Source organism: Camelus ferus, chromosome 30 (genome assembly GCF_009834535.1).
Source record: "Camelus ferus isolate YT-003-E chromosome 30, BCGSAC_Cfer_1.0, whole genome shotgun sequence".
NCBI classification, from domain to species: Eukaryota; Metazoa; Chordata; class Mammalia; order Artiodactyla; family Camelidae; genus Camelus; species Camelus ferus.
The window spans coordinates 4,603,110-4,629,212 of record NC_045725.1 but is presented as its reverse complement, the minus strand read 5'-3'; the positions used below and the strand labels follow the sequence as shown (position 1 = coordinate 4,629,212).

Sequence of the window (26,103 nt, the reverse complement as noted above, 5' to 3'; positions counted from 1 at the left end):
AGGCACCTCAAAGCCAAGACACTCACTTGCAGGCCACAGAACTCACCAGAAGTTAGAAAAAGCCCAGCATCTCGCCCCCCAGACGAAATTCTGAGTTGCAGACGAAGATCAGAGTGACAAAACAGAAGAAGCAGTTTCATCCCTTTTCTCACAGATGCCCCACCAGCCCAGGCGAGCTGGGTGAACCTCGTCACTGCGGTCTCCTGCTCCCAGGAGCAAAGGCTCGGGGAGGACTCACCCTCGCCACCTCCTACGCCCATCACGCTTCCCCACCAAGCAAGTTCCATGGCTGACAAGCCTGCGGTCTCCCCAGACACACCTAACCGAGCCCCTCCCTTGTCTTTCCTTAGGCTCCTCTCTGCAAGCCCAGGGCCGGGGGCAGCGGGGGCAGGTCCCGCTGTGCTGCCGGAGAGCGTGCGGCCAAGTCTCTCTGCCCCGGCAGGTGCAGCAAGTCCTCCTGGCCAGCAGACCAAGCGCCACTTTCTCCAACGGCTGCACCAACAGCAACTTTGATCTTCTTCAGCTCATGCAAAGAGTACTCCCTTCTCAAAGCACGTCAATACAAATCTTTGAAAATATCACACGTTAGACATATTTCTATGTCTAAGACTACTCTTGAAATTCTTTCAAATTTTAAAAAAATGGTTAAAAAGCTCTTACTAGTTTTAACTATGTCCATCAAAACGCCATCAAACATGACAGAGAGATTTGGTTTTCTCCTTACTTGTCATTAGCCAGATGGTAAAAGCGCCAGTTCACACACCCAGTGCATAGAAGGGTCACAGCATCCAAGTAGGACAAGATCTTCAGCAGGATTTCTGAAGGCAAACTGAGAGAGGGAGAAATCAGAGAAGGACCGAGAAAACAACTGACCATCTCCAAACAGACGGCACTGAGCAGACCCTCCCTGTCCTGTACAAGAGGCTCACTGCGCCCTCACCTGCAACTGTTTCTCGATTGATGTGCTCTGGTTAGTACAGTCTCATGACATAAACCAACACAGAGGTGCAAGGCTACAAAAAGCTAATAACTTCCTTGGCATTTGAATCACATTCCTACACTGTGAATCAACAGACAGGATTTCACAGTCTCCCTCATGAAACTATGTACTATTCCTTCATGCGATAAATGGAAATCACAGTCAGAGAATGCATTCTTACCTACAGGCATACCTCAGAAATATTATTATAGGAGGGTCAGTCCGCAGTAAAGCTTATATCGCAATAAAGTGAATCCCTTTAACTCTTCAGTTTCCCAGTGCATATAAAAGTTACGCTTACACCATACTATAATCTAATAAGTGTGCAATAGCATTGTATCTAAAAACAAAAAGTACGTACCTTAACTACAAAAGACTTTATTGTTAAAAAACATTAACCATCATCCGAGCCCTCAGTGAGTCGTAGCAGTAACATCAAAGATCACTGATCACAGATCACCGTAATACATAACAATGAAAAAGTTGGAAATACTGGGAGAAACTACCAAAATGTGACACAGAGACAAGAAGGCAGAAAAATGCTGTTGGAAAAATGGTGCTGACAGACATGCTGGCGCAGGACTGCCACAAACCTTCCACAGACACAACATCTGCGGAGCATGATAAAGCGAAACACAGTCAAACGAGGTCCGCCTGTATTAATAAGAAAACACATACCTCCCCCCACCCCAAAACCACCAGTGGAACATCAAGAAATATCAACCTGTTTCCCCCCAACCTACACCACGCCCACGCCCTGCTCCTGCAGTCCTGACAGCTGTCTCCAGGGCTTTGAGGAGGCCCCAAGGCCTGAAAGCCTCTCTGATGTATCTTATTTATCTGGCTAAATAAATATCACTTTGAGATGCATTCTTAATCTCCCATCTATTTCTATGATCTTAGAATTTTACAAAACAGCGTAAGAAACTGACAGTGCCAGAGGCATTACTAGCTTTGCGAAGTCAGGAGTGGGCACTTTGGAGTCTCAGACAAAAGGAAAAATGGAAAAGAAGCTACAGAAGATTTTACTGGGGTGGGTGGTGTCTAGGGATAAAGGGTAAGCGGGAAGTAAACCCTTGGACCAATTTAAAGCTGCTGCCCACTCTCCACCTGTGATGTTAACTACTTTAAATGTTTACGACAAAAATCAGCTTAACGAGTGTTTCATAGGAAAATAATCAGTCCTAAAACTCTGATAATACTGAGAAAGAATGAGGTGGATCCTTGGAAAAAGACATATTTGATACATGTTACTACGTAAGCACTACCCTGGCTCAAAAGGGTCTGAGATATTTTAACCTGAGGCATTCTGAGAGTTTAAACAAGTAGCTTTGCTTGGATATTAGTTAAATCCCTCCTCTCAAATAAAATTCCTTAATTCACAGTCAGTAAATTAGACACTAATAGTGAGCAAAGGTCTCCAACGCTAGGGACAGCAAAGGGTTGCAGCACCCCCACCGGCATGGGGTCAAGCCACAGTTTGGGGTTCCCACCTCAAGTCCGCCTCCCCACCTAACTCATAAATGAGTCACGTCAGTTCTGCCCCAAATATGTCTCCAATTTGCCAGTCTCTCTCCATCTCCCCTCCTTCCAGAGAACCGAGATAGTTTTAGAAATCACAAAACACCGCACCTGTGCTGAAATTCACCACACTGTGAGTGATGGTCCAGGCTCCTCCCACAGCCCGACCCGGGCCGCCCCACTCTCGCCCACCGCCCACCGCCCAGCACCGCTGCTCCGTCCACAGGCCAAGGCCCCACCTCTGCCCGCCTAGCATCCCTCTCCGAAGGCTCTTCTCCAAGCTCTTTCATCTCCATTTTCAGTTCTCAGCTTGAACGCCACCTCCTCAGAGAAGTCTTTCCTGACCACCCTGCCCCACTAACCTGGATGATGGAGCCCATTTCTTTTCTTGACAGCATGTATCCCAATTTATGATCCACTCCTTTTTTCCACCCTGTCCCCTCCGCAAGACCATGAGCCTTGTGACATCACATGTGCTCACCACCTGTGCCCTGCCCCGAGCACAGCGTCTGGTACAGGGAAAGTCCTCAGAGTTTGACAGACAGAGTAGCTGAATGAATATTTGTTCTATTTCTCGTATCAGATTATTGTATGACAGATTCTATTCCCAGAGAATAGGGTTAAAGCTTAAATCCATGTTCTTAATTCTTTCTTTTCTGGCTTTTTGTTTCTTTTAAAACATAGTAGGAGTCTGTACACTGTTAGCTAAGCTGGTTATGACATGGTATTAAAAGTTCAAAAGTGGAAGTCAGGCAATGTACGTTTGAATCTGAATTTTGCAATAGTGCCCAGTGTGAGCCTCACTCCCTCCACTGTAAAACATCTATAATAACACTGCCCTCTCAGAGCTCCACACGACACTCAGCACATACTTGGTGCTCCAACCTGTCAGAACAGTACTAATCCACAGCCATTTCAGCATCAATTTCAAATAATCCATTTTTGTAAAAGTTTCTGCAGATCCCGTTGCTGCGGGTCAAGGTACAGAACCCGCCACGGCAAAACGGGTCCCAAGATGCTAAAAGGTAAGAAAGTCAGAGACCCCCTGAGCTTTCAGAAGAATGTACTTTAATCTTCTTTCTCCTTTTTCAAGGATCTTTATCAACTGGAAAATGAATAATTTTGAAGAACATTTCTTAATGGGAAAATGAAATTTACTTGACACTTAGAGTCCAGCTTCACGAGACTAGTCTAACGACGAGGGTGGTGGCAGGCTGGTGACTCACGTCAAACTCTCTGGGCTGCACACCCTTCCTACACGAGGCTATTCTTAGAGCTTGAAAAGCAGCTGATATACACAGCACCACACTCTCTCTCTAATAACTCCACCCCTGGAGCCCCCCGAGTGTGGCAGACTTCTGCTCCTTACCTCTCCAGACACACAGGGCAGCTGGTGGAGGACGTCTCAGGGTGCGGGTCCTGGTGGGCGCAGTGCTTTACAGTAGTACAGCCTGTGGCCAGTCTGACACTCGGCCCCTTTCTGAAATCAAACATGGAAAACACAAGCTTTAATGAAAGGTGAACTGTCCGTTCCCCTCTACAAAACTATAGGGGATTCATGAACTCCAAAGATTCCTCCCTGTGAAACTTCACTGAAGAAAGAAAGGGGAGGGGAGAGGGGAGGAAGGGAGTGAGGGCTGTGAAACATTCAATGTCCCAAGTAAACCTGAAAACGGGACTCACTGTGATGTATTTTATTACAGGCTTTCAGTGTATCAAAGGGGTGCTATTAAATGTACTTAATGGAAACAAAAGGGAAAAACATAAAATGCATCAACTGTCTGGTTTTGATGATACAACAGAAACCTAATAAAGATAACATCAATAGAATAAAAAAGCTTAAATCTGTGAACCAGCACGGCCGTCACCATCTCTGGCTTGGCTGATCCCGGAGGGGTGACGGCTGCTTCCAACTCTGGCTCTGGCAGTCACATCCTGGAGGGACCAAACACTCATCCACAAGTGTATTTACCCTTTAACATCTCACATTCAATGGAATACATTTTAATTGGCTATTTTTTATTATTTTAGGAGTAAATAATAAACATAAAATAGTGACTCTTACAATCAATGGCTTTTAAGATTTGCTGAAAGAAATAGACTCACAGACACAGGAAACAACTATGGTTACCAAGGGGGAAAGGGAGGGGAGGGATGAATTAGATATTTGGGATTAACAGACATGCATTACTATACATAAAATAAACAACAAGGATCTCCTGTATATCACAGGGAACCATATTCAATTTCTTGTAATAAGCTATACTGGAAAAGAATCTGAACATACATATATGTACATGTATAAATATGTGTAACTGAATCGCTCTGCCAGACACCTAACCTTGTAAATCAACTACACTTCAATAAAAAATAAAATTAAAAAAAAGATTTGATGAAATAGGGTATGATATTTTATGCAGTTAGTGATTAGCCCCTTTCAGAAGTTCCTACAATAAATTTGTATTAAAATCAGTCCTAGCCAGCAGTACTCAGCAGCAGCTTGGGAGGGACTGGGAACACCTGGGCCATCCAGCTCACAGCTCCCCACTTCCAGGCAGCAGCCCCCAGAGCATGCCTGGGGGACACGCTCCTTCTCTCAGGAAGACCTGGAAGCTGCATGTTTACCCCCGCCAGATACACACACACATATACACAATTACCGACGCCCTCCAGCCCAGCCTACTTCAGAAGTGACCAAAACCCAGAGTACACATTATCCACATGCTTAGTTTACCAAGGCTATGGCTCTGAGGATGATTTCCTGGACACATTCAGACTAATTCTCAAAAAGGATTTGGGCAATAATTGGGGGCAAGATGAAGGGAGGTCCTAAGAACTTGGAAGTAAGGGCAATACTCTTTCTGGAAGTGGAAAAATGCAATCCACACAGACAGATCTGAACAGAGGATGGCCCTCAACCCCGAGCATGACCCGCTCTCAGGAGGCAAGGGGAGTGCACTGCCCACAGGCTCGGTGTGGCCTGATGCCTACGGCAGAGATGGGCAGGCCCTCAGAGCCCCTGACAATCCCCTAGGTGCTCCTGAGCAGAGGCTGAGTCTCTCTTCCCTTGATAGAGTCTTCCCTTCAGGATGGCCCACGGTGAGCCCCCAAGAAACATTAGCTCTCCTCTGCATGCTGGCATCTCAACCTGGGAGAGGCTGAATCCGGTAAACCCTTCCAGACCCTGCTGGCTACCCAGGCCTCTCCATCCAGCTTCAGCAAGGCACTTGAGATGTTCTTTGTCTTATCTGACCTCCTAGCCCACGCATACTTGGGAAACGCAGAGCAGCAAGAGGCCAGGGAGAGTGCTAATTTGGGGAGCTCTGCAATGCCCTCTCCCCTTTCATCAGAGAACTGCACCTGTGCAGTATATTTCTGTACTTCTGTTGAAAATTTTAAGCAAAGATTTCCACAGTAGAAAAGCTTCAACTCAGCTTTGACCTGGCTCTAACATGGCAACCAGAGGTAAAGCATAATTTCCTAATTGTATTAATTTCCTATGGCCGCCTTCACAAAGTACCTTAAACTGGGTGGCTTAAAATAACAGACACTTATTGTATCACAGTCCTTGGGGCTAAAAGCCCAAAATCAAGGTGTGGGGAGAGCCACACTCCCTCCCAAGGCTCTAGGAAAGAATCCTTGCTGGCATCTTCCAGCATCTGCTCCTTGCTGACAGTCCTCGGTGTGCCTTACTTAGCTGGTGACAGCCAACTCCAATCTCTGTTCCATCCCTACATGGCGTGCGTGTGTGCCTGTGTGTGCCTGTCTGTCTGTCTTCCTCCCAAACATCACATTCAATTTAGGACACACCCTAACCCAGCATGACCTCATCTTAACTAATTACATCTGCAAAGACCCTATTTCCAAATAAAGTCACATTCTGAGGTTCTGGGTGGACAGGAATTTTTGCTGGGAGACGGGGTCACTATTCAACACAGAACACAATTTTTCAAAGTATTTTAAAGTGGTTTAAAATAATTCCTCATTTTAGGTTGTTAACTGTTCTTGTAAACTCTTTATGGCCTGTGTTACATAGTCAAAGAAAGTATCTTCAGTTGACAAAGGTTTCTAACACTTAAGCTTTAAGCAAAATTATTTCTATTACTTTTCCGTCAAATAGTAACAATACCCAGTTCCCAACCAGCGGCCCTCAGACCCCTACAAGTGTGGAGTGTCACGTCAAGAAGTCTGAGAGTCTGTACACACACTGCATGAAGACTGAAGGAGGAATGACTCTGATACTGTTTTTTAACTTAAATGAAGACTGCTGTGGTTAATCAAATATACATTTGTTTGGGAGCATTAGTAAATTAGTAACAGCTTTTTGCCATTTTGTATTTTTCTCAAAAGATGCCCAAAAAAAAAAAAAAAAATCAAAACTATTACCCTAGGCCTTCCCAGGGGAACTGAAGAAAAGTAAATCAATACATCATTCAGTTTCAATCCAGCAACTGGCAAAGCCCAAATCAAGGGGAAGCACAAGCACGGCTCTCCTGCAGACAAGCCGGCACTCTCCCTCGCTGTGGGGAGCACCCCTGGCGCAAACGGTATGGAAAGCCAAATCCTAGTACAGATCAAGATCCCTAAAAGTTACATCTATATACATATACATACACATACACACATATATATTTTTTTTTTAAGCCAAGAATTTCACATCTACAAGTATACTCCAAGACAAGAAAATGAGCCCAAAGACTTCACTCAAGAACGTCCATATCAAAATTGTCTGCACTGGGAAAAGTACTGGAAACAGCACAGGGATTGGCTAAACTGCAGGGCCTCTGTGATGCGAACAATGTTCAGCCAGTTAAAAGGGACCGTTTCAAGTGGAAGTGTGTGCAACTGAAATGAGCACATGGCATCTCCCAGATGTCCACGCGGTTAGCTCCCTCACCTCCTACAGGCAACCATTCAAATGTCACCATCTCACTGAGACCTCCTTTAGCCCTGCTCTTGAAAACTCCAATCCACACTCCACACACACGCACACACACGATACCCCTTCCCTAGTTTTTCCCCAGCACGTGTCCCTGTCCAAAATGACACTTTGCTTATCTACCTGTTCACTAGTACTGGGGTGTGAGCTCCAGGCTGGCAGGTCTTTTGCGTGAGTTTTGTTCACTGCTGGTCTGTCAGCACCCACAACGTGCCCAACATGCAGAAGGCATTCAATAAATGTCTGCTAAGTTAATAACCTATCAATTGAGAGAACAGGTTATATCGGTATGTGCAACAAAACCTTATTTTTGTATTTGTCTCTTAAAGGAAAAGGCAAACACATACAAAGAAGAGAGGTCTGGAAGAAGAGGTAGCAAAGTATTAGCCAATAATACACCTGATTCACAAGGTTACAAGGCTTTCTGGTGGTGGTAGTTTTAAAATTGGGGCTGGAGGATTGAAGAAACAGAAGACCATGGACTTTCTAATATTTCTTAATAAACCGAATATGTAACAAATTGTGGGGGGTTTGTTGTTTTAATTGCAAAACTGAGAACACAATACACAAAAGGGTTTGGGACCACAGTTTCATGGCACAATCCTTTAGGCTGGAACCATGGTTCTCAAAGGCCTCCATTCTGGGCACTAGGTCCCCCGAAATCTGGGAGCACAGCCTGGAGAAAGCCCAAAACTTCTCTGAAATCTCTTGTTTAAAAATTAATGCACATGCTTCATTGTATGGGTGTTATCAGTGTTTCTTTCCCTTACTTAAAAAGTGTACCATGTTCCTCACCAGGTATTTACCATTTCCCCCCAAAGCTGTTACATTGATCTTCCGAGCCGATGGGCACCCTGTGCGTCCCCTGCCCACTGCTGGAGAAGTAGAGCCTACTTGTTGCTGTTTCGTTTGGCCATAATTAAGACGGATCTCCTGAGTCCCTCATTTCACAGGTCAGGAGACTAAGGCTCTAACGAGGCACTTAACAGTGACTTCTTTAAGGTCCCAAGCTAGAGGCTGAAAGCCCCAGGGCCCTCACCTCCTGACTGTCCCTCCAGAGCTCTCTCTACCATGTTCTTATACATCTTATCAGTGTAGATTTTGGTACCATTGAAAGCACATCTCCACGTCTCCATAAAACAAACCAAGTGCACATTTTAAAGGGTCAGCTACAATTACCAATCAGTAAATTCCATGCACGTTCTCAGGTTGATCTATACCTACAAAATGCACATTTAGCTGATATAATTAGTAAGATGACACCTACTTTAAAAACACTTTTTTTTTCCCAAGTGATAAACTTTACTTGATCGCTTTGAATAAGTTCAGTATTTTAAAAACCTACTTCCTGGGCCTAATTTTTAATATCTGAAAGAAATTAAAGAAATTAGGCCAAGTAGAAATTAAGCCAACTTGCTATGCTTTCTGCTATGTTTAAGATATTTATACATATTTATTATTTTATGTTAAAAAGATTTATACATATCACATATTTTGTGTGGTTCCTTGTTAAAAACTAATTTTTCTGCATTAAGACATTAAAAATAACCACCTTAGACTATATTCAATCATTCTTAGAAGCTGACTCTTCTTTACCAAAAAGAACGTATGTATCACCAAATCACAGGCTGACGTGCAGGCTCTCATGTCAGGCATAATCACAGGCATTCTAATTAACATCATTTCCATAGGAAGTTCACTCAACTTACAAAGTAATAGATGATTCATTATATAACAATCACTCTGCTTCCCACTAACAGAGCATTAAATGTAAAGACTAATTTTAGTAATCGTGGCAAACTGATTTAAAGTTCAAGCTTCCCATTTAAATTCCAGTCTTTCTCTCCTACATAAGAATTTTGCAGGCACTGTCACCATTTTGTCCCAAGGCTTGTGATCTGTCGAGCACTACAGCTATTCTTAAGAACCAACTATCACTGCAATACTAAGGGACAGGGCCCTGCTTCTGAAACCAGGGTAAGTGGGGTAATACATTCCAGGATGAACATGGGACACAGTCCTGAAGATTCAGGGGGGAAAATATAACTTAAGTAGTTGAGCTGTAAGTAACAGATCCCTTTATTATGCTTAAACACAGACACTCGGTTTATCAGGTGTAATATGCAGGGCTTTTTATATCTATAAATCAAGAAGACTTACAGGCAAAAAGATAACCCTCAGAATGCAAACAGTCCTTAGTCCCTCCACCTGGTAATCTAACTGGGATGATGGGTGCAGAGCTAAGGACAGCTCACGATAGAATGGGAGGGGTTTAATGAGAGGGTACCACGATGGCACATGGATACTTCTGACATCCTGGATCATTCACTTTGTGAAGTGAGCCATTATCTTTGGAGTTAAGCTGAAATTCCTTTCGGAAAGCTGCCGCCGCGTCCCGCTCCCTGCTTCTTCCCTTCACACTCCTCAAAGTTGCCTTCCCTCACTGTAGAAAAGGACCACCCTTCTGTTCCAGGACACTGCAAGAGAAGCGGGGCAGAGACGAGCCTCCAGACACCAGAACAAGAATACCATGTGCCCTGCGCTTGGGGAGGAAGACGGCAGGAGAGGATGAGACGCTGCGCACCAAGAAGTGGGTGTCTAGAAAGTACCCCTCCAGGGTTTGCTTAGAAACGCAGACTCGCCCTTGACGTCGGAGGCGCAGCTCCCAGACCAAAGTGCCTAAGAGAGGTACCTGCTTGAGGCCGAGTCCTCCAATCAGGAACCCTGAGCGGGGAGCAAAAACCAACAATGTTTTGACGGGCAAGGTCTACTTCTTTAAGTTATAAACTCACGAAGAAGACAAAAGGAGATTCCCGGTCCCAGAGTAAGGAAGCAACTTTGAGAACGCTCTGGAAGGGGGACCTCCCAGCGAGCCGCGGGCGGAGCGGGATGGGGCGCACCTGCCTCCGCAGGTGGAGCGCAGCCTCGCGGCGTCTCCGCGAGGGCAGCTCGGGGTCGCGGGGCTTCCCGGCTCTGCGCCGCTCAACTGACTGAACTGAGGGTGAAGGAATATTCGCGGGAAGCTCCTCTACTAGTAGCATAACTCGGGGCAACCCCCCGCCAAGCTGTGGAGACCTCCCCACGCTGTCCTTCCAGACCTTTCCCGCGCTGAAAGGAGCCGCGAGCGACCCGCGGGCGGACTGACGAAAAGAAAGAGGAAAAGCTGAGGGAAAGTGAAGGGCTCCACTCGCGGGGCTCCCCGGGCGCACTCCCCCGCCGGGCGGACCCGGCATGCGGCCCCGAGGGTCACCTGAACTCCGCGCTCCCGTGTACAGAGCAGAAGCCGCCGAGCGCCGGGCGCCGCGCCAGGAGGCCGAGCCAGTGCAGCTGGAGGAGCCGCCCGCGTCCGGTCGCCATGGCGACCCAGCGCAAACGCGGGCTGCGCGGCGGCGGCGGCGGCGGCGGCGGGGAGGAGCGCGCCGCCGGGCCACGCCCACCGACGCAGGCGCAAGCGCAAGGGGCGGGGCCGAAAGCGACAGCGCCTTTCCACTGGCCCCAAGAGCGCTTCTAGAAACTTCCGCGGCCAGGCCTGTGCCCACGGCCAATGTGCTGACGCCGAGGATGCCAGTCGGCAAGACGGCAGCATGGAGTTTGGGGCACCGCGAGGGCTTTGCGGCGGCTTCCTCCCTCCCCACCTGCTGGCTCTGGGCTAGTTTGCGCCCCTTTCCCAGGGAAGAACAAACGCAAAGTTTGCATCATGTGCCCATAGGAACCAGCAGAGCCATAGTAAGACTAAGGATTTCCCGGTCCTCCCAAGAGGGTCGCAAGAACATGCAGTGTGTAATTACTAACTAGACAGTTGCAAATTCAAGAACTTCGTGAACTAAACAGAGCCCGCGAGACAAGTCCTGCGCACGCCTTCCTGTTGCGCCAAGAACAGGCCGCGCATGCGCAGGCAGCCTGCCCAAGGGTGTCTGGGAAGGGGCGAGAGGCTCGGGCGCTCTGCCACCTTGCATTGTGGGAAATGTAGTCCTTGTGCTTTCTCCGCCGGGGCAACTCCATGAGAGGTGCCGCCCTCAAACTACTGTTCCTAGGAGTCCCAGGGGTTTCCCAGGGTACCTCGGGAAGGCCTGGCGGGGACAGTGTGAATATCAGCATAGCAGGTACTCATAATTCAAGTAAAAAGAGGGCCGAAGAGCAAGAAAAGTGGACGTCAACTCCTCTCGGGAGGCTTTTTGTCTTGATTTACGCTGTTGAGCCAGCGTTTTTGCCAGGTGGATGTGTGGACCTGGGTGCACGTCCGGCTGGGCGTGTAGCTGGCAGTGACGGTTTGCTCGTCGCAGTTGCGTCTTCCCCACCGCGGCGCAGTTTTCCGTGAACATGATCTGTACTTTCCTGCGAGCTGTCCGCTGTACGGAGAAGCTGCACAGGTCCTCGGGGAAGCGGCTGTTCTTGCCACAGTTGATGCTTAACAAAGCTGGCTTGCAGACTGAGCCCAATCTGAGGTGGAGGCTGCAAGAGCAGAGGAAAATGGTGCGGCCAAAGTGTATTTTAGGAGTCACCCAGAAAAACATCTGGACGCAAGGACAGAGCCCCCCGAGAGCCGAGGAGGACAGCGGCAAACAAGTGTCTGTGCACAGAAGTCAGAGCGGGGAAACCGTCATCTCGACGTCACAGAAAGGTAAAAGGGATTCTCTAACGATCAGTCTTTCAACAAACGTGACGAGAGCTGGTAGTGCCCTTTTACACAAGTTCAGTTCTAAGGATAAACAGTTAACACAAATTAAAAGGCAGAACCGTTAAATACAGTTTAGAGTCAAAGAATATAGGCCTACAATTTTCTTCACAGATTTGAACTCAAATTTGAAAGTTGATTTTGATATAACTTTGTTGAATTATGTCTCTAAAAGTTTTCTCAATTTTTATGTTTTCGTGTGGAGAGAGCTAAATAAAACTTAACCTCCTTTAATACCTTCTAATAGACAAGTAGATTCTCCAGATGTTATTTAATCTCATTTGAGTATCACATTTTACTCTTTAAGATATTGGTACTCATTACTACATAGGAGGTATGTTTCCCCAGTTTCACACAGCTAAAAATTGAATGTGAATTTTCCTAATCTCAGGTTTGTAATATCCAGGCCAGTGCTTTTTAGGACAACCATTCACAGGTATTTCTTGAGCTTCCATTTTTCTCTGTGCTTAGCACTTGAACAGTTCTAATGAGTGTGCCAAAGACATCTAATACACGAATAGCTTACCACTTGGGAAGAAAGTAAGAGTGTGAAACAAACAGTAAAAAGGCAGCCTAACTGTGCTACCAAAAAAAAGTAGGGAAGATATGATAAAGAGTAACGGGATAGAATAAACAGAAAAGAGAGATTATTGAGTCATAATCCATAGGGATTAACTCAGGCAGTTCAATTTGGTGGTGGCTGTTGTGCCCAGATACTGAGTTAGACTCCGTATAGTACAGAATTTAAGATATCCAAAACATCACCCACCTTCATATGATATGGGCAGTAATCAAAAATACAGTAGTTCATCCCTGATACTTGAGCAGGGTTGTGAGGGATGATTAGAATTTCAGCACACAAGGAATAGCCTGTACGCAGAGGTCAGAGGCACTGAAGTGTCGAACAGCAGAGGTCAAGTCCTCTGGCTGGAGCTCAGCGCCGCTTACACCGTGGCGGGCAGGGCCTGCTGCAGAGCCACATCCTGGTCTGGCTCCATTCGGGGGTGGCAGCCTTCCTGTAACCTAGTGAATGGGTGGGAGCGGTTTTCCCAAGTATGGAACGTGCTGCCTCCAGAGTCCAGAGAGTCCTGTCCCCAACTGTCATAGGACGTACAGGATGTAGGTAATAGTTGTCTTTTCTTGGGATGGGATGTCCCGCAGCCTCTCCCCTACTCCACACCATACACTGCACTTCTCAGAGTTTTGCTGGTGTGGGCGGCAAACCCTGATCTTTGCTGGGCTCAGCCCCCATACTTGGAGTACACCCAGCATACCTGCTGCTTGTTACTCTGGGTTTTGACGACCATGATGGCACAAGTGGAGTGGACAGATGTGTTGCGAAGTGTCCAGAACAGCATTGTCCAAAGAAAACTCTGTGCAGTGAAGGAAACACTTTATATGCCTGCTGTCCCAGTGTGGTAGCCAGTAGCCACATGTGGCTGTTGAGTACTTGAAACATTGCTATTGTAATGGAGAAAGAGTTTTTATTTAATTTTAAGTAAATTGGAAGATTAAACTCAAAGTAGCCATGTGTGGCGTGCGGCTGCCCTGTTGGACAGTCCAGATCCAGCCCTCTGGGCCCTTCACGCTGTATTAAAAGCTGGTGGGAGACCTAATGAGTCCCGGCAAGACCACGCAGACACGGTTACTGCCAGTCTCAGGTCGCTACGCGCTCCTGCTGTGGCGCCTTCTCAGTAGCGGTGGAGAACGTGTTCTCCAGGTCAGTGGCCGATACCATGAGTCCGTTTTAATGTGCTCCCCTAAAGTTATTTAGTTGAGTTTGCCGCAGCCCCCCAGGCGCTGCCTGGTTTCTGTCAGGGGCAGACTGGTGAGTTACACTGGAGCAGAATGGGGACCACTACCTGCATCCTTAGTCTAAGAATAGCGCTGCCTCTGTCCCCCCACCCCAAGACGTGAAGTGACACAGGGACAAGCGGCTGCAGGGCTGTGTATAAAAGTGTCAGGTCTGCAAAGGTGGGCAACAGGCAGCTGCCACTGACGATGGTGATAAAATAACAAACAGACTTCAAAAATGTGTGGACGATGGGTGATCCTCAGCACAGGGCCTTGCGCATAGTAGACATGGTAGATGTTTCTGGGTGAAGAAATGGGGAAGAAGCTTCCTGAGAGCCTCGGTGCGGCCGCGGAGATCATGCGGGAGGCAGGTGGGAGTCCAGGGTGTTGGGGCCCAAGGCCTGACTTGGGTCCCAGGGAGTCACCCGGCTCCGGATCAGCACAGCCAGCATGTCCTCACATGGCCTGGACCACAGCTGGCGGGTGATAGGTATTGTGCTTTGTGGCCTTAATGGAGAACGGAATGAAGGGTTCTCCTTGACAGCCTCTCCACCCCTGACCCGTGTTCAGCGATTGTGTGGATCAGGCCCAGGGATTACACAGGTTTTGGCAGACCCAGTCTTTTTATCATTTGAATCACATCTGTTTAGTTAGGAATCTGGACTGAAAGCCTAAAGGATTGCACTCTGCCAAAGAGTACTTCTAAATAAGCATTATTTCATAAAAGTAGCAGCAGCTTCCTATAAAAAAGGGAAAAGTAGAGAAGATAGTAATAGTGTCTTAACATTTTGTTGTTCTTCTGGGAAAAAAAGATTTTGTAAGAGATTTATGTTCCAGAAATATGTGTTCTTTATGTGGCGAATAAATTAATTTATAAATTCAGGAAGCCGTTGCCTTTCCAGCACGAGTGAAAGAGCCTAGTTGTAACAGTAACACTCAGTCCTTTGCACGTGAGTGTAGGTGCGTCTGTAGATGTAAGTACACATACATGTGTGCTCTGTCCCGTGATCGCATCTTGATTGGATTTATTTCACTCTCAGAACTTGTATTTAATCCATGTGCACATCTTTTATTAGTGTTGGAAAAAAAGTGCAGTATCTGTGTAGTTTCTTCATCTTTTAAATCTGTCGGATTCACACATCTGCCCAGCCAAGTAAATTCCTGTTCTAAATTCTGTTTTGTGTGTCACCATCAGCAGGGTTGCAGGACAGGGGAAGGTCACTGACTGTTGAGGCCCATTTGATCCCCTGACTGCAGCTGACAAAGCCAACACTTAATGTATGAACAGCACACTGGCCAGTGGTGCCTAATCTAGGCCAGTTGTTTCCACTCCAAGGGCCTGGATCACTTCTTCAGAGGATTTCCTCATCTTACCCAATAAGGAGGTGTTAAAATCCTGCTACTTAAGTAAAATTTCTATTCCTACGCGCTGCTCCCAGAATTCCACTGTGGTTCTTTTAAAAAGCTTCTTCAGGTGGTTCTGATTCACAGGGAGGCTTGACAACAGCTGCTCCAGAACACATGCAGACCCACTCTTTAGGTCCTGAGCCCACATCTCACCTGCTAGAGGTCCTGTCGCCAAGAGCATCCCTGATTGTCTGGCACACGTGTAACCAGTGGTGTTTTCTCTTTACAGTGAAAGAAGCTGGAAGAGATTTTACCTATTTAATAGTGGTGCTTGTTGGAATCACCATCACAGGTTGAAAACACAGCAAGTATAAAGCCCCTGAGTATCTTTCACTTTCCACTTGTCTCATTCTTGCTTCGCTTGATCTTCCTTTTCTGTGATTTTCAGGTGGCTTGTTTTACACCATCTTCAGAGAACTTTTTTCTTCATCCAGTCCTAATAAGATATATGGGAAAGCCCTAGAAAAATGCAGATCGCATCCCGAGGTTAGTCCTCCCCAAGATGGAGTTACACGGGCTCTGATAACAGGGAGAGAAATGTTGGGGGTTGTGGGGTGGGTGGTGGGCAGAAATCACACACTGGTTCCAAGACTAGAGCAGTTTACATAATAACACAATATAATGGTTGGACTTTGTTTTCTGTACTTGAAATGCTTTGATTAAGAGCACCCAAAGGTCCATGTGGCAGTATTTCGATCCTAATTGTACAGGAGAGTCGTTTGACTAGTTGTCATAGATAATAAGTGCTTAGCATATACCAGAGTGTTAAACTCATGCAATAAGCTTCCTGTCATCTTAAAAAACTGACCCATAACCTCATGATCATACTAGTAATTGTTGACACTTTGCGAGCAAACCATGTGCCAGGCACTATGCTCAGTGTTTGAGCGCATCCTGTTTATTAAATCTCACAAGAGCCATTTGTGTTGGGAACTACTGTTACCCTGTTTGCCGAAGGAACCAACATTTAAAGAGATTAAATAACTTAGGTCACCGAGCCGGTAAGTGGAAAAACCAGAGCCTGAATCCAATTGTCTGATTCCACGTCTGAGGCTCTGAAGCACAGCCCAGCCTGTGCAAACCACTCCTGGAGGAGGCAGACACAGGGAAAAGCCGCCTCGATTGTTTTAAGGACCCTGTCCAGAAGGAAGCTTCACATAATGCTTTCCAGTCACAGCTAGAAGCCAGCGTAGCCTGTGAAGTGCCAGGTTTCTGACTCCCTGGGTGGAGAGCTCTGGCACTGAAAAACATCGCTCGCTGAAATCTTAGTTCTTGCGCTCTGAGAGAAGGTGGCAAATAGCATCATAAACGTTGGGCTCCTTCTCACGCAGACCAAGGAGTGATGGCAGAGAAACAGAACGTGCAGTCCATGGGGAGGGAAGATTTGGAACCCACCGATGCCCTCAGTGTCGATGCCCTGCACTGGCGTTCCCTGGGGCCCGGCCTCCAAGTGCTCCAGCAGTGTCTCTGAACACGTCTGGGAGGGAACCACAGGCGCTAGCCGACTCTGGCATCTTTCTCTTCTTACTGGACCCTGGGCAGTCTGAGAACCGTGGAGAAGGAGGCAGGGAGGGAGATGCCTCTGAGTAAGCTGAAACTCAGCAGGGAATAAAGGAAGTCCCCACTGTGGTTACTGGGAGTCCCACTAATTCCTGACAAGAAAGGCTTTACAGGCCGCAAAAATAAACACGAGCAGTAGTGTAATGAAACGTCAGGGTGCGTCTCCAAGAAGAGGTGAAGGGTCGCTGTGTTGCTCTCAGACTCGGCCTTATGGATCTGCAGCATTTTAAACAAAACACCTTTAAAGGATGAACACAAAGAGTGGGGTGTTATTAAGTCATAACTTAATCTGCTGCCTAAAAAAGCTCTGCAAAGAGTCAACTTTAACAGTTCAGTTCTGCTAACGTTTGTCAATGGGCCGCTCTTTGCCAGGCACTGTGCCTGGTTGAAAAATAGCAAATCCTGATGTTCTGACACTGACGTGTTTAATCTGTTACAGTAAATGATTTGGACAAGCGTTCCAGTTGTTTCAGCTACCCAGTTCTTAAATGTCTCATCTTACATGTTCCTTTTTATTTATGCCTGAAAATTTTGATGCTGAAGACAGACAGCATGCTGACTGCCCAGCAAAGAAAAATTTCCAGAGTTGAAGCAATATTTTAGTTTGATATCCAATTCTGTTTTCTTGAAAAGGTTCCAAAGTTTTTTCTTTTTTTTTTTTTCTTTTTTTTTAGTAAAGGTAGATTTATTCAGAGAGATACATTGAAAGGCAAGAGAAAGGCCATGAGGTGTGGGAGTTGGGGTGCTCAAGTGTTTCTGCATTTTAAATACAGTAAAAATTACATTTCCATTTCATTGTGAGTTTTCCCATTAGGAATAATTGATTCGTACCTCTAGATCTGGTTTGTTTTAAATAGATCATTACTTGTTTTCATTTGTGTTTAGTGACTTAAAAAATCATTTTGATCTGGGAGCTTTGAGTATTAGCCACCATGAGATAAACTGCACTAAAAATGTTCAGACTTTTAACATTTGAGCAGCTTCATCATGTCTGTTTTTCGTACAAGGGGAGCAGGAAGGGCCCACTGTTCTGAGACTACAAGTCTCGGCATGAAATGTTTGATTGTTAATTATGGGATGATTTTTGCATAACTTTTTCCCAGTTTTCTTATCACTGGAGTCGTCATCTGGAACGAGTCTCGGGCTTACTGATTTTTTTTCTTAAAATAAATCACTTGGTTTATCAGAAAATACTTCCCTAGGAAGCTTTAAAAACATCTCATGACTGAAAGCGTGGTCCTCATTCTCAGGTCATCAGCGTCTTCGGGGAGCCCGTCAAAGGCTACGGGGAGGCGACGAGACGCGGGCGGAGGCAGCACGTCAGGTACTGCAGTTGCTGAAGCCGCAGGGCTCGGGGCTGAGTTTCAGGTGAGAGGAGCTCAGGCTTGTGTTCTTCCCTCTTCTCGACAGCTTTGTTGAATACGTAAAAGACGGGCTGAAACACATGCGTGTGAAATTCTACATCCAGGGCCCCGAGCCTGGGAAGCAGGGAACGGTGCACCTGGAGGTGAAAGAGGTGAGGGCCCGCCAGGAAGCGGTGGCGCGGAGCTCGGAGCTCCGCGCGCGCCGGGGGCAGAGCGACGCCTCATACGGGTTTGTTTTTCTTTTTTCTCAGAACCCAGAAAGTGGCGAATATGAATTTCGATATATATTTGTAGAACTTGAACCCTACTCCAGAAGAACTATCATCGTTGAAGATAATCGATCCTAAGACGGTTAAGAGAACAGCAGGCGTGTGCTTCCTGATGGACATGGGAGGGGGCAGGCTCTGCCCTTAGCCCTCTTCCAGAGTCTATTTTGAATAAAATAGGAAAGAATAGAGCTCATCAAAGTGAAGGCAACTGGGTAGTTGTTGCAGTTAAACAGACTGAATTAGAGATTTCCTTGAAGTGAGAGATCATGAAATAGAGCATACTTTGTTATCTCATCAAACCGCCAGTCATGGGCAGTGTTTCTGCTGTTAACATCATCTTTGTGGTAAGAATTTTTGGTTATGAAAAATTTTACACCATATAAATAAAAAAATAGAGTTCAGTATTTTATGCTTTTTTTATGTTATGTAACTGTGTAAAATCTGTGAAATAAAGTTGAAACTAACAAAAAGATGTCAGTAGCCGCTTCCTTCCATGTATTTTGGAATCTGACTCGACGTGAACATTTGAAAATATTTGAGAACTACAGGGAACGAAGCCATACACTCTTCAGAATCATCGTAGCTGGATGCACCCATTGCAGGGTCTAGAGTAATCTGATCTGTCTCATATTTCCCCCTGTGAACGGGGCACATTGTACCCAGTCTCACAAGGGCAGGCTCTGAAGTCGGGGGGATCAGGGTTCTCACCAGGTGCGGGGGCCCCATCAGGTATCATCACCCTCACACGCACCCGGAGCAAAGAACAAGATCCGTAAGAGCAAAGACGTGACCAGTTTGGGTGGAGGAGTGAATAGAAAAGTACTGTGATTTCAGTTATGGTCTTAATGGTTGTGTCCCTGCAGAGCTCGCATGTTGAAGCCCTAACCCCCAAGTGACAGTGTCAGGAGGTGGGGAGGGTGATGAGGTCATGAGGGTGGAGCTGTCATGAATGGGATTGGTGTCTGTAAAGAGACCCCAGAGAGCCCTCCCGCCCCTTCCCCATGTGAGGACACGGCTAGGAGTCTGCAGCCTGGAAGAGGGCCTGAGTGGCCTGAGCCTAGTCTCAGCCTTAGATTTGATTTACTTTGTTACCCTGAATCCTCAAGTCTCCCCAGACTTTATGCATTTGGATACACATATGTGAAAACCCTGTTTTCTGTTCGTCACTATAATACTGTGTCATTCTTTTTGTGGCCTAAATTATATCTAATTTTACAATTTTGGCTACACCTTTTTTCTCCTTCCTGCATACATGAGTTTTAATCCACTCCCAACTCCCTGTTCCCACCGCCCCCTTGCATGCCAGGTGCTCCCAGAGGCCTTCAGCCAGGAGGTTAGGATCGGTCCCCACACCATGTCTCTCCACCTTGTCTCTCCCCAACTAATCTTCCCTCCTCACTGCACGAGCGCTGACCTAAATCCTGGGTTGACTGCTCCCTGCCCCACTCACAGCCTTCAGTGACCTCCTACCGTCCTGAAATACTAACTCCAGTCAGCAGAGCCAGCGCAGTCAGCTCCCATGCTCCACCCCAGCCCCCCAGCCGCAGCCCAGCCACCCAGACAAGCTCACTGCGGATCACTCCTCCAGCCCCTTACGTTCCAGAGTCCACTGCTAGGCTGTTGTAAGACTGATGTGTTTTGCTACTAAACATTCTCAGGTACTTGGAGTTTTCTTAATGCTTAATTGGGCCACTCACATCCCTTTCTTACCAGAGCAGTTACGGAAGCTATTGTTCTGTTGGGTAGGACTTCTCTGCCCCTCAGTGGCATTTTCAAAAGCCTTCTACTGAATTCCGTAACATTCCACGAGAAAAGCGGGGTCACGCGGCATTGGTCCTCAGCCATACGGGGCGGTGAGGGGCTCCAGTTTTACTGATGGGGGGCACAGGGCTTTATTATTTCTTGGGAACCAGAAACAGGATTTCTCAATCATTCAGTCTCTTAGTGCTTCTTAACGCCTGGGTCCGCCAGCTGCGGAACAAGAGCGGTCGCCACCCACAAAGGGACTGAGGCCAACCTCTTCTGGTTTTTTTAAATTTTATTGCTGTATAGTTGCCTTACAATGTTGTGCTGGCTTCAGGTGTACAGCAAAGTGTGTCAGTTACACGTATACATATATATATCCTTTTCCATTATAGGTTATTACAATGTACTGAATACAGTTCCCTGTGCTACACTGTAGGATCTTGTTGTTTATCTGTTCTATACACAGTAGTGTATATCCGTTACTCCCAAACTCCTAGTTTATCCCTCCCCCCACCCCTTTCCCCTTTGTAACCATAGTTTTCTGACCTTAAGTCTATTTCCAGTTTGTACGTAAGTTCATTTGTATCTTTTTTTTTTAGAGTCCACATAGAAGTGATATCATATGATATTTCTATCTGGGAACCAACCTCTTCTGATTCCCATTTTGTTTCACCCTCCTGTGCACCCCAGACCCTCACAGTGTCACAGACACAACACACACACAGTTTGACAACAAAGCCACAAGTGGTGACAGCAGGAGAATTCCTAAGGGGACACTCCAGGCACAGGCCCCGGGGCTGGTGAACCCCAGACCCATCACGGAGAGGAGTCAGGGCAAAACCTCCAGGAACAGGCCGCCCCAGGCCCTACCTGCTCCACCCGCTGAACCCCGCGTGGCCAAGTCCTTGGCTGAAGCACATACCCCGGCTGACATCATCCCTTCAAGAGCCTCAGTTCACTCACGTCTCTGGCCTGTATTACAAGGGAATTCTCACAGTGTGAACGGATCTTTGGAGCCCAGCGTTCAGGAGCAAACAAGAGCGCCTGCTGGAGCAGCAAATGGCTCGAGCTCATCCATTTGTGGGAGCCTAGAGCCAGGGATGTGACCCAGGCTTGTCTGACTCTCACGTCCTGGGTATTCAGCCACTACCTGATGTTCCCTTTCCCGTTTCTTTACCTCTTAGCAATTCGGTTTCCTCATCTCTCGTGTGAGGACAGCAATACCACCTCACAGGGTTTATGAGGATTCATGAGCAGGTGCAGAAGGCACTCCCTCTTTGGCACCTGCTACACGGCAGCTGTCAGTGTATCTCGTCTTCCCTTTAGGTTTAGATCATAGATAAAGTATCATTTTCATTTTTGTGTCCCCAGTGTTTAGAGTATTTGGAAGATAGTAGGTTCTCAAACATTCTATTAAATCCAAGCCTTGGAAAAATCTACAGCATACTCCTAAAACAGAGGCAACACAGTTTTCAGAAGGTGACTTAAAAAGCTGGTGAATTCCTAGTATACCAGTGAAAACAGAAGGCGACAGAAATTGCAGATGCAGACTTGTCACACCCAGAAGCATTCCTACATTAGTAAAACAAAACAACAACGAAAATAATATAAATCTAATTCCTCTAGAAGGTTGAGGTTCCCCCAGGAGCAGGGATGGAAGAACAAAAACGTACACTGCTCTTCAGAATATACACACACACACACACACACACACACACACACACACACACACACACAGAATGTGTTTACAACCCGAGGAACAACCACAAGTTTGGAGAGCACTGCCTGAAGGTGTCTAATCTTCTATTTGAGGAGAATGATGGTGTCAAAGTGGCTGTAAAAGTTGCCGGCATAGAATAGAGAAGAGGTTTTGGGGACTGATCTGACAAGCTCAGTTCTGGACTTTGAAATGCCATCGAAACACAGATGCCCAGTGTTCAGCTGCAAACTCTGCCCTCAGAAGAGGCCAGGAATGGGGACACGGCTCTGGGACTCCTTAACATAGAGGTGACACTTTACAGACAAAAAAATTAGAGACCTAGGAAAGAGGAAAAAGAGGAAATGGGCAGGAAAAAAAATACTTGAAGACACAGCAGCCAAAACAATTCCAAATTGAATGAAAAGCAACAGCCCACGAGCCTATGAAGCTCAGTGAGAGAGGAAAACAAAGAAAACTACACCTGGGCCCATTGGGGTCAAAATGATGGAAACCAAACTAAAGAAAAAACGCAAAACAGGTCGAGAAGACATCACAGCTGGGGGGGGCAAGCACAGCGGGGCCACGGCGATAAAAAGCGCGGCACGGCTCTCCCCCCCACGGGCTGGAGGGGCGCCTGGAGGGCACGGTGGTGGCCAGGCACGTGCCAGCTGGAAACTGGCACTTGCCATCTACCTCTACGAGGATTAAATCACGGGCCGCCGCAGCCACTGACTTCCAAACTCCCTGAAAGGAGTTCAGGATGGAGATCAGGAATGGGGCGCTCTGTGCTCTGGGAAGACTGGCAGAACAGGCCTTCGGATAGTTAGACATTTTCAGAAGATTTAATGACCCCGATTCTTGCGTCCTCCTCATATCTAGAAAAGCACTGCCATCGCTAACAGGGACACCTGCTCGTCGTGACCAGCAGCAAGCCTCTGCTCAACATGTGCTTGACGGCACGTCCCCCTTCACTGAAATCGTGTGTAATACTGACCTTCCCCGCCTCTGCGGAGCACTTACTCAGAGCTCTCTGAGATGCTGTCTCCCGGGCTGTGGTCCTCACTTTGCTCCAAGTAAAACTCCCGCCTTGCGCGACTTTATTTCAGTCGACACACACAATGTCAGAACTCCGGTGCGATCTGCATGTAAACGGTGCTGCTCTTTAAACAAAAGGCACCAGCGGAGGGAGAAACGGGCAGGAGGATGAGGTGAGCAAAGCGGCCAGAGCGGGGCTGCCGGGGAGTCGGGTGGAACCAGGACCAACAGGACCCACCTCCACCTGGGTGACATCTGTGCCGTTAGCGTCTCTAACGTGCCCCCCTCACCGGGCTCGGCTCAGCTCCGCCCTCCCAGTACCTGGGGGCGTGGCTTCAGGCAGGTGGGGTTTTTAAGCCCTCCGGGTGATTCTACGAACACTAGGCGTCAAGAACCTCCCAGTCAGACCAGTGACGCAGGGGGTATTTTTCAAACCTGACCATCAGAACGCTCTAGGACTTTGTGAAACCGGATCTCACCCCCGCGGAGTCTCTTTCGGCAGGACTGGGGCGGGGCGTGTACCAATCTGCTGGGCCAGAACAAATGGCCACACCTGGCTTACAGGCGGCGATGGAGACCCGAAACCGAGGTCCAGCTGCGGGCGGGGCCACGCCCCTCAGAGGCTCAGAGGGAAAAGCAAGCGCAGGGTGCCTGTTTCCACCTCTGCTGGTTCCAGGTGCTCCTGGGCGGTGCTGCATCAGTGCGGTGCCTGCCCCCCTCATCACACAGCCTTCTCTCTGCGTGTCTCCCCTTCTCTCCCCTTACAAAGACACCTGCCGTGGGGTTTAGGGTGCACCTGTGTCCTCCAGGACGGTCTCATCTCAGGATCTTTCACTACATCTGCAAGAGACTCTTTCCTAATAAGGTCACAATCACAGGGTCCAGAGATTCAAGCAGCGACATGTCTTTTCTGGAGGGGCCACCATTTAATCCACAACAGGGCCCAAGAATCTGTCATTTTTAATGGATTCAGGTCCAAGTAATATGGGTGAATTGGGAACAAGGGGCCAAGGGAGCACCCAGCATCAGCTCCACCTGCTGAGCGGCCTCACCTCTCTCTGCGTTTCCTGTGTGTGTCGCTGTCTCTCTAACTAGGGGTCTTCTCACTGGGGCCCAGAGCCTCGGCAGGGACTCAGTAAACACACAGCCCAGAGAAGCTGGCGTCCCCGGGAGAGGCTGCATTTAGCACTTATTTCTCTGGGTCTCAAACGTGACGTCCTGGCCCCTCCACAGCCAGGCTTCCTGGGGGTCCGCTCCCATCTGCTAACACGCCATCTGCGGTCATTTAATAGAAACTGCCACACAGACGGCGACTCAGTTTCGGAAGGACAATTAGCCTGCTGCAGAGGTAAATTATTTGACACCACCTGGTGAGAGCAAAGAAGGCTGCCTTGAGTGCAGCTTATGTTGGGCTCCTGTGTGCCCAGGAGGGAAGGACAGGCTGAGCTTCTCCAGCCGAGCCTTCCCCATGGCCAAGGGCCATTGAAAGCCCAGTGTCAGAAAGTAACAGGGAGCAGGCTGCAGCTGACCAAGTGCCACAAAACCCTTGACTTTCCTACAGCTGTCTCTCCTTTCCCCTGAGAACCACTAACCACAGACAACATTACTCCACAGTGACGGTGCTCTGTAAGGTGGCTGATCAGACAGCAGAAGCCTTGGTTAGAAATAACCACAGCGATTTAACAGTAGGTGACAGCCACCGTCATCCATCTGCTCCAGGTTAAGACCTCAGCAACTTTCTTGCATTCAAAAAGATAATTCAGGTCTTTGTCTACTTTAATGCCTTTTACAGGTGCTACAGTGAAGTCCTTGTGACATGGTTACCACAGGGAAATCCCACATGTGATCTTTTTCTGCTTACCTGCAACAGACTTTAGAAATACCCTTAGGCTCTTTATGGAAATTGTGACATTCTGAAGCAGTACTCAAAGAAACCAATAGTACATTACAATTTATTGGAGACAAACCTTCAGATTTGAGCATATTTGCAGAACAAGAAAGAAGACAGAATTGTTTAATGGGCTTTAAGGGTTTAGCTCAATTAGATTCTATCTTTTGGTCAAAGTAATCTACATAGCAAAAAATAAATAAATAAACCCTTAGCTCTGAAGTATTTTTAATATGCCATTCAAATACCTGTTTGAAATTATATTGAGCAGAACCATTTGGAGAAGTTTTAAAGCTGTGTGTCTGTCTTAAAACCTTGTCCTTCAGTTCAACTGTATTTTAAAACTCATGGTCCGGATTTATAACTGGAAAGAAGAAATGGTTTCTTTGTGCTATGAAATCTGTGCTCACCCACTGCACAGAACATTTTATTTTTATGATTATCTTCTCTCACTGGCCTTGTTCATCATTATAACACCCAGTCTCAGGAGCATGAGGAGTGGGGCAGGCAGGGCTCCGATCTCAAGCTCCCCTACAGTGTACTGGACAGAGGGTCCAGGAGCAAAGCAGGAGAAAGAGAGATGCTCCTCTGTGCAGCTTTTGGCTGCAGGAACATCACAGAAATCAATTATCAGACAATCTACATCTCCCCTCTTTCAGTAAAGAAGTCAGAAACTCTGACAGCACTGTAAAAATCAAGAAAGTGTTCAACTATGACGAGAAAATCAGTCAACGTTTTATGGTCAGGCAGTTAGGGGCACAGCTTTAGAGGTAAGGAGACCCAGAAGTGGAATCCTGGTTCTGCCTCTGACGTGGCTGAATGACACGGATAGTTTTCCTTAACCTCTCTGAGTGTCAGTTTATCCGCAGGTGACATAGAGACCAGGAAGAGTGAGGGTCGGGGTGAACATACTTCTCCAGCTGAGCGTGAGGTTCGGAACATAGAAGGCTCGTAAACATGGTCTGCAATGACCACTTCATCTACTTGCTTTGTTCAAAAATAACTGCTCACATTGACAAAGACCAGAAGTTTTGGAATTAAATGCCACATTTTTCTATACAGTAGGAAATGTCCGTCCACAAGAATTCAATTTTATTTTCCAGGGACAGTCTATGCATGTAATCCAAGTATGCAGTGTAAAAAGCCAAAGAATAATGTAGAAATGAGAAGTTGGGAGAAATCTCAACACCACCACAGCAGTATATTTTTAAAGAAAAATGTGCCCTT

The 26,103-nt window shown here is 47.1% G+C and overlaps 2 protein-coding genes across 4 annotated transcripts in view; one reads left to right on the top strand and one right to left on the bottom strand.

Moving 5' to 3' along the window:
• The window catches only part of FBXO15 (F-box protein 15), an 85,938-nt gene that overhangs the window by 27,082 nt on the left and 32,753 nt on the right, over positions 1-26,103 (bottom strand). Inside the window, exons 1-3 of one of the 2 annotated variants that reach the window (XM_032470640.1) lie at positions 10,690-10,824; positions 3,870-3,980; positions 725-829 (exon numbers count right to left, since the gene is read on the bottom strand). In XM_032470640.1, coding sequence (XP_032326531.1) covers positions 725-829; positions 3,870-3,980; positions 10,690-10,796 — 323 coding nt within the window. In that variant the 5' untranslated portion in view covers positions 10,797-10,824. Of the gene's footprint in view, positions 1-724; positions 830-3,869; positions 3,981-10,689; positions 10,825-26,103 lie in introns of those variants that run through there. The other variant, XM_032470639.1, reaches the window with a different exon arrangement.
• Positions 11,473-18,980, top strand: TIMM21 (translocase of inner mitochondrial membrane 21). Of its 2 annotated transcripts, XM_006187839.3 has the most exons (6): positions 11,476-12,060; positions 15,545-15,607; positions 15,704-15,801; positions 18,126-18,199; positions 18,286-18,391; positions 18,491-18,980. In XM_006187839.3, the coding sequence occupies exons 1-6, from the start codon at positions 11,760-11,762 to the stop codon at positions 18,584-18,586; spliced, it is 738 nt and encodes a 245-aa protein (XP_006187901.1). In that variant the 5' UTR covers positions 11,476-11,759; the 3' UTR covers positions 18,587-18,980. The 2 variants fall into 2 exon arrangements, with proteins under 2 accessions (XP_032326532.1, XP_006187901.1); XM_032470641.1 differs by having other exon boundaries at positions 11,473-12,060; positions 18,286-18,980.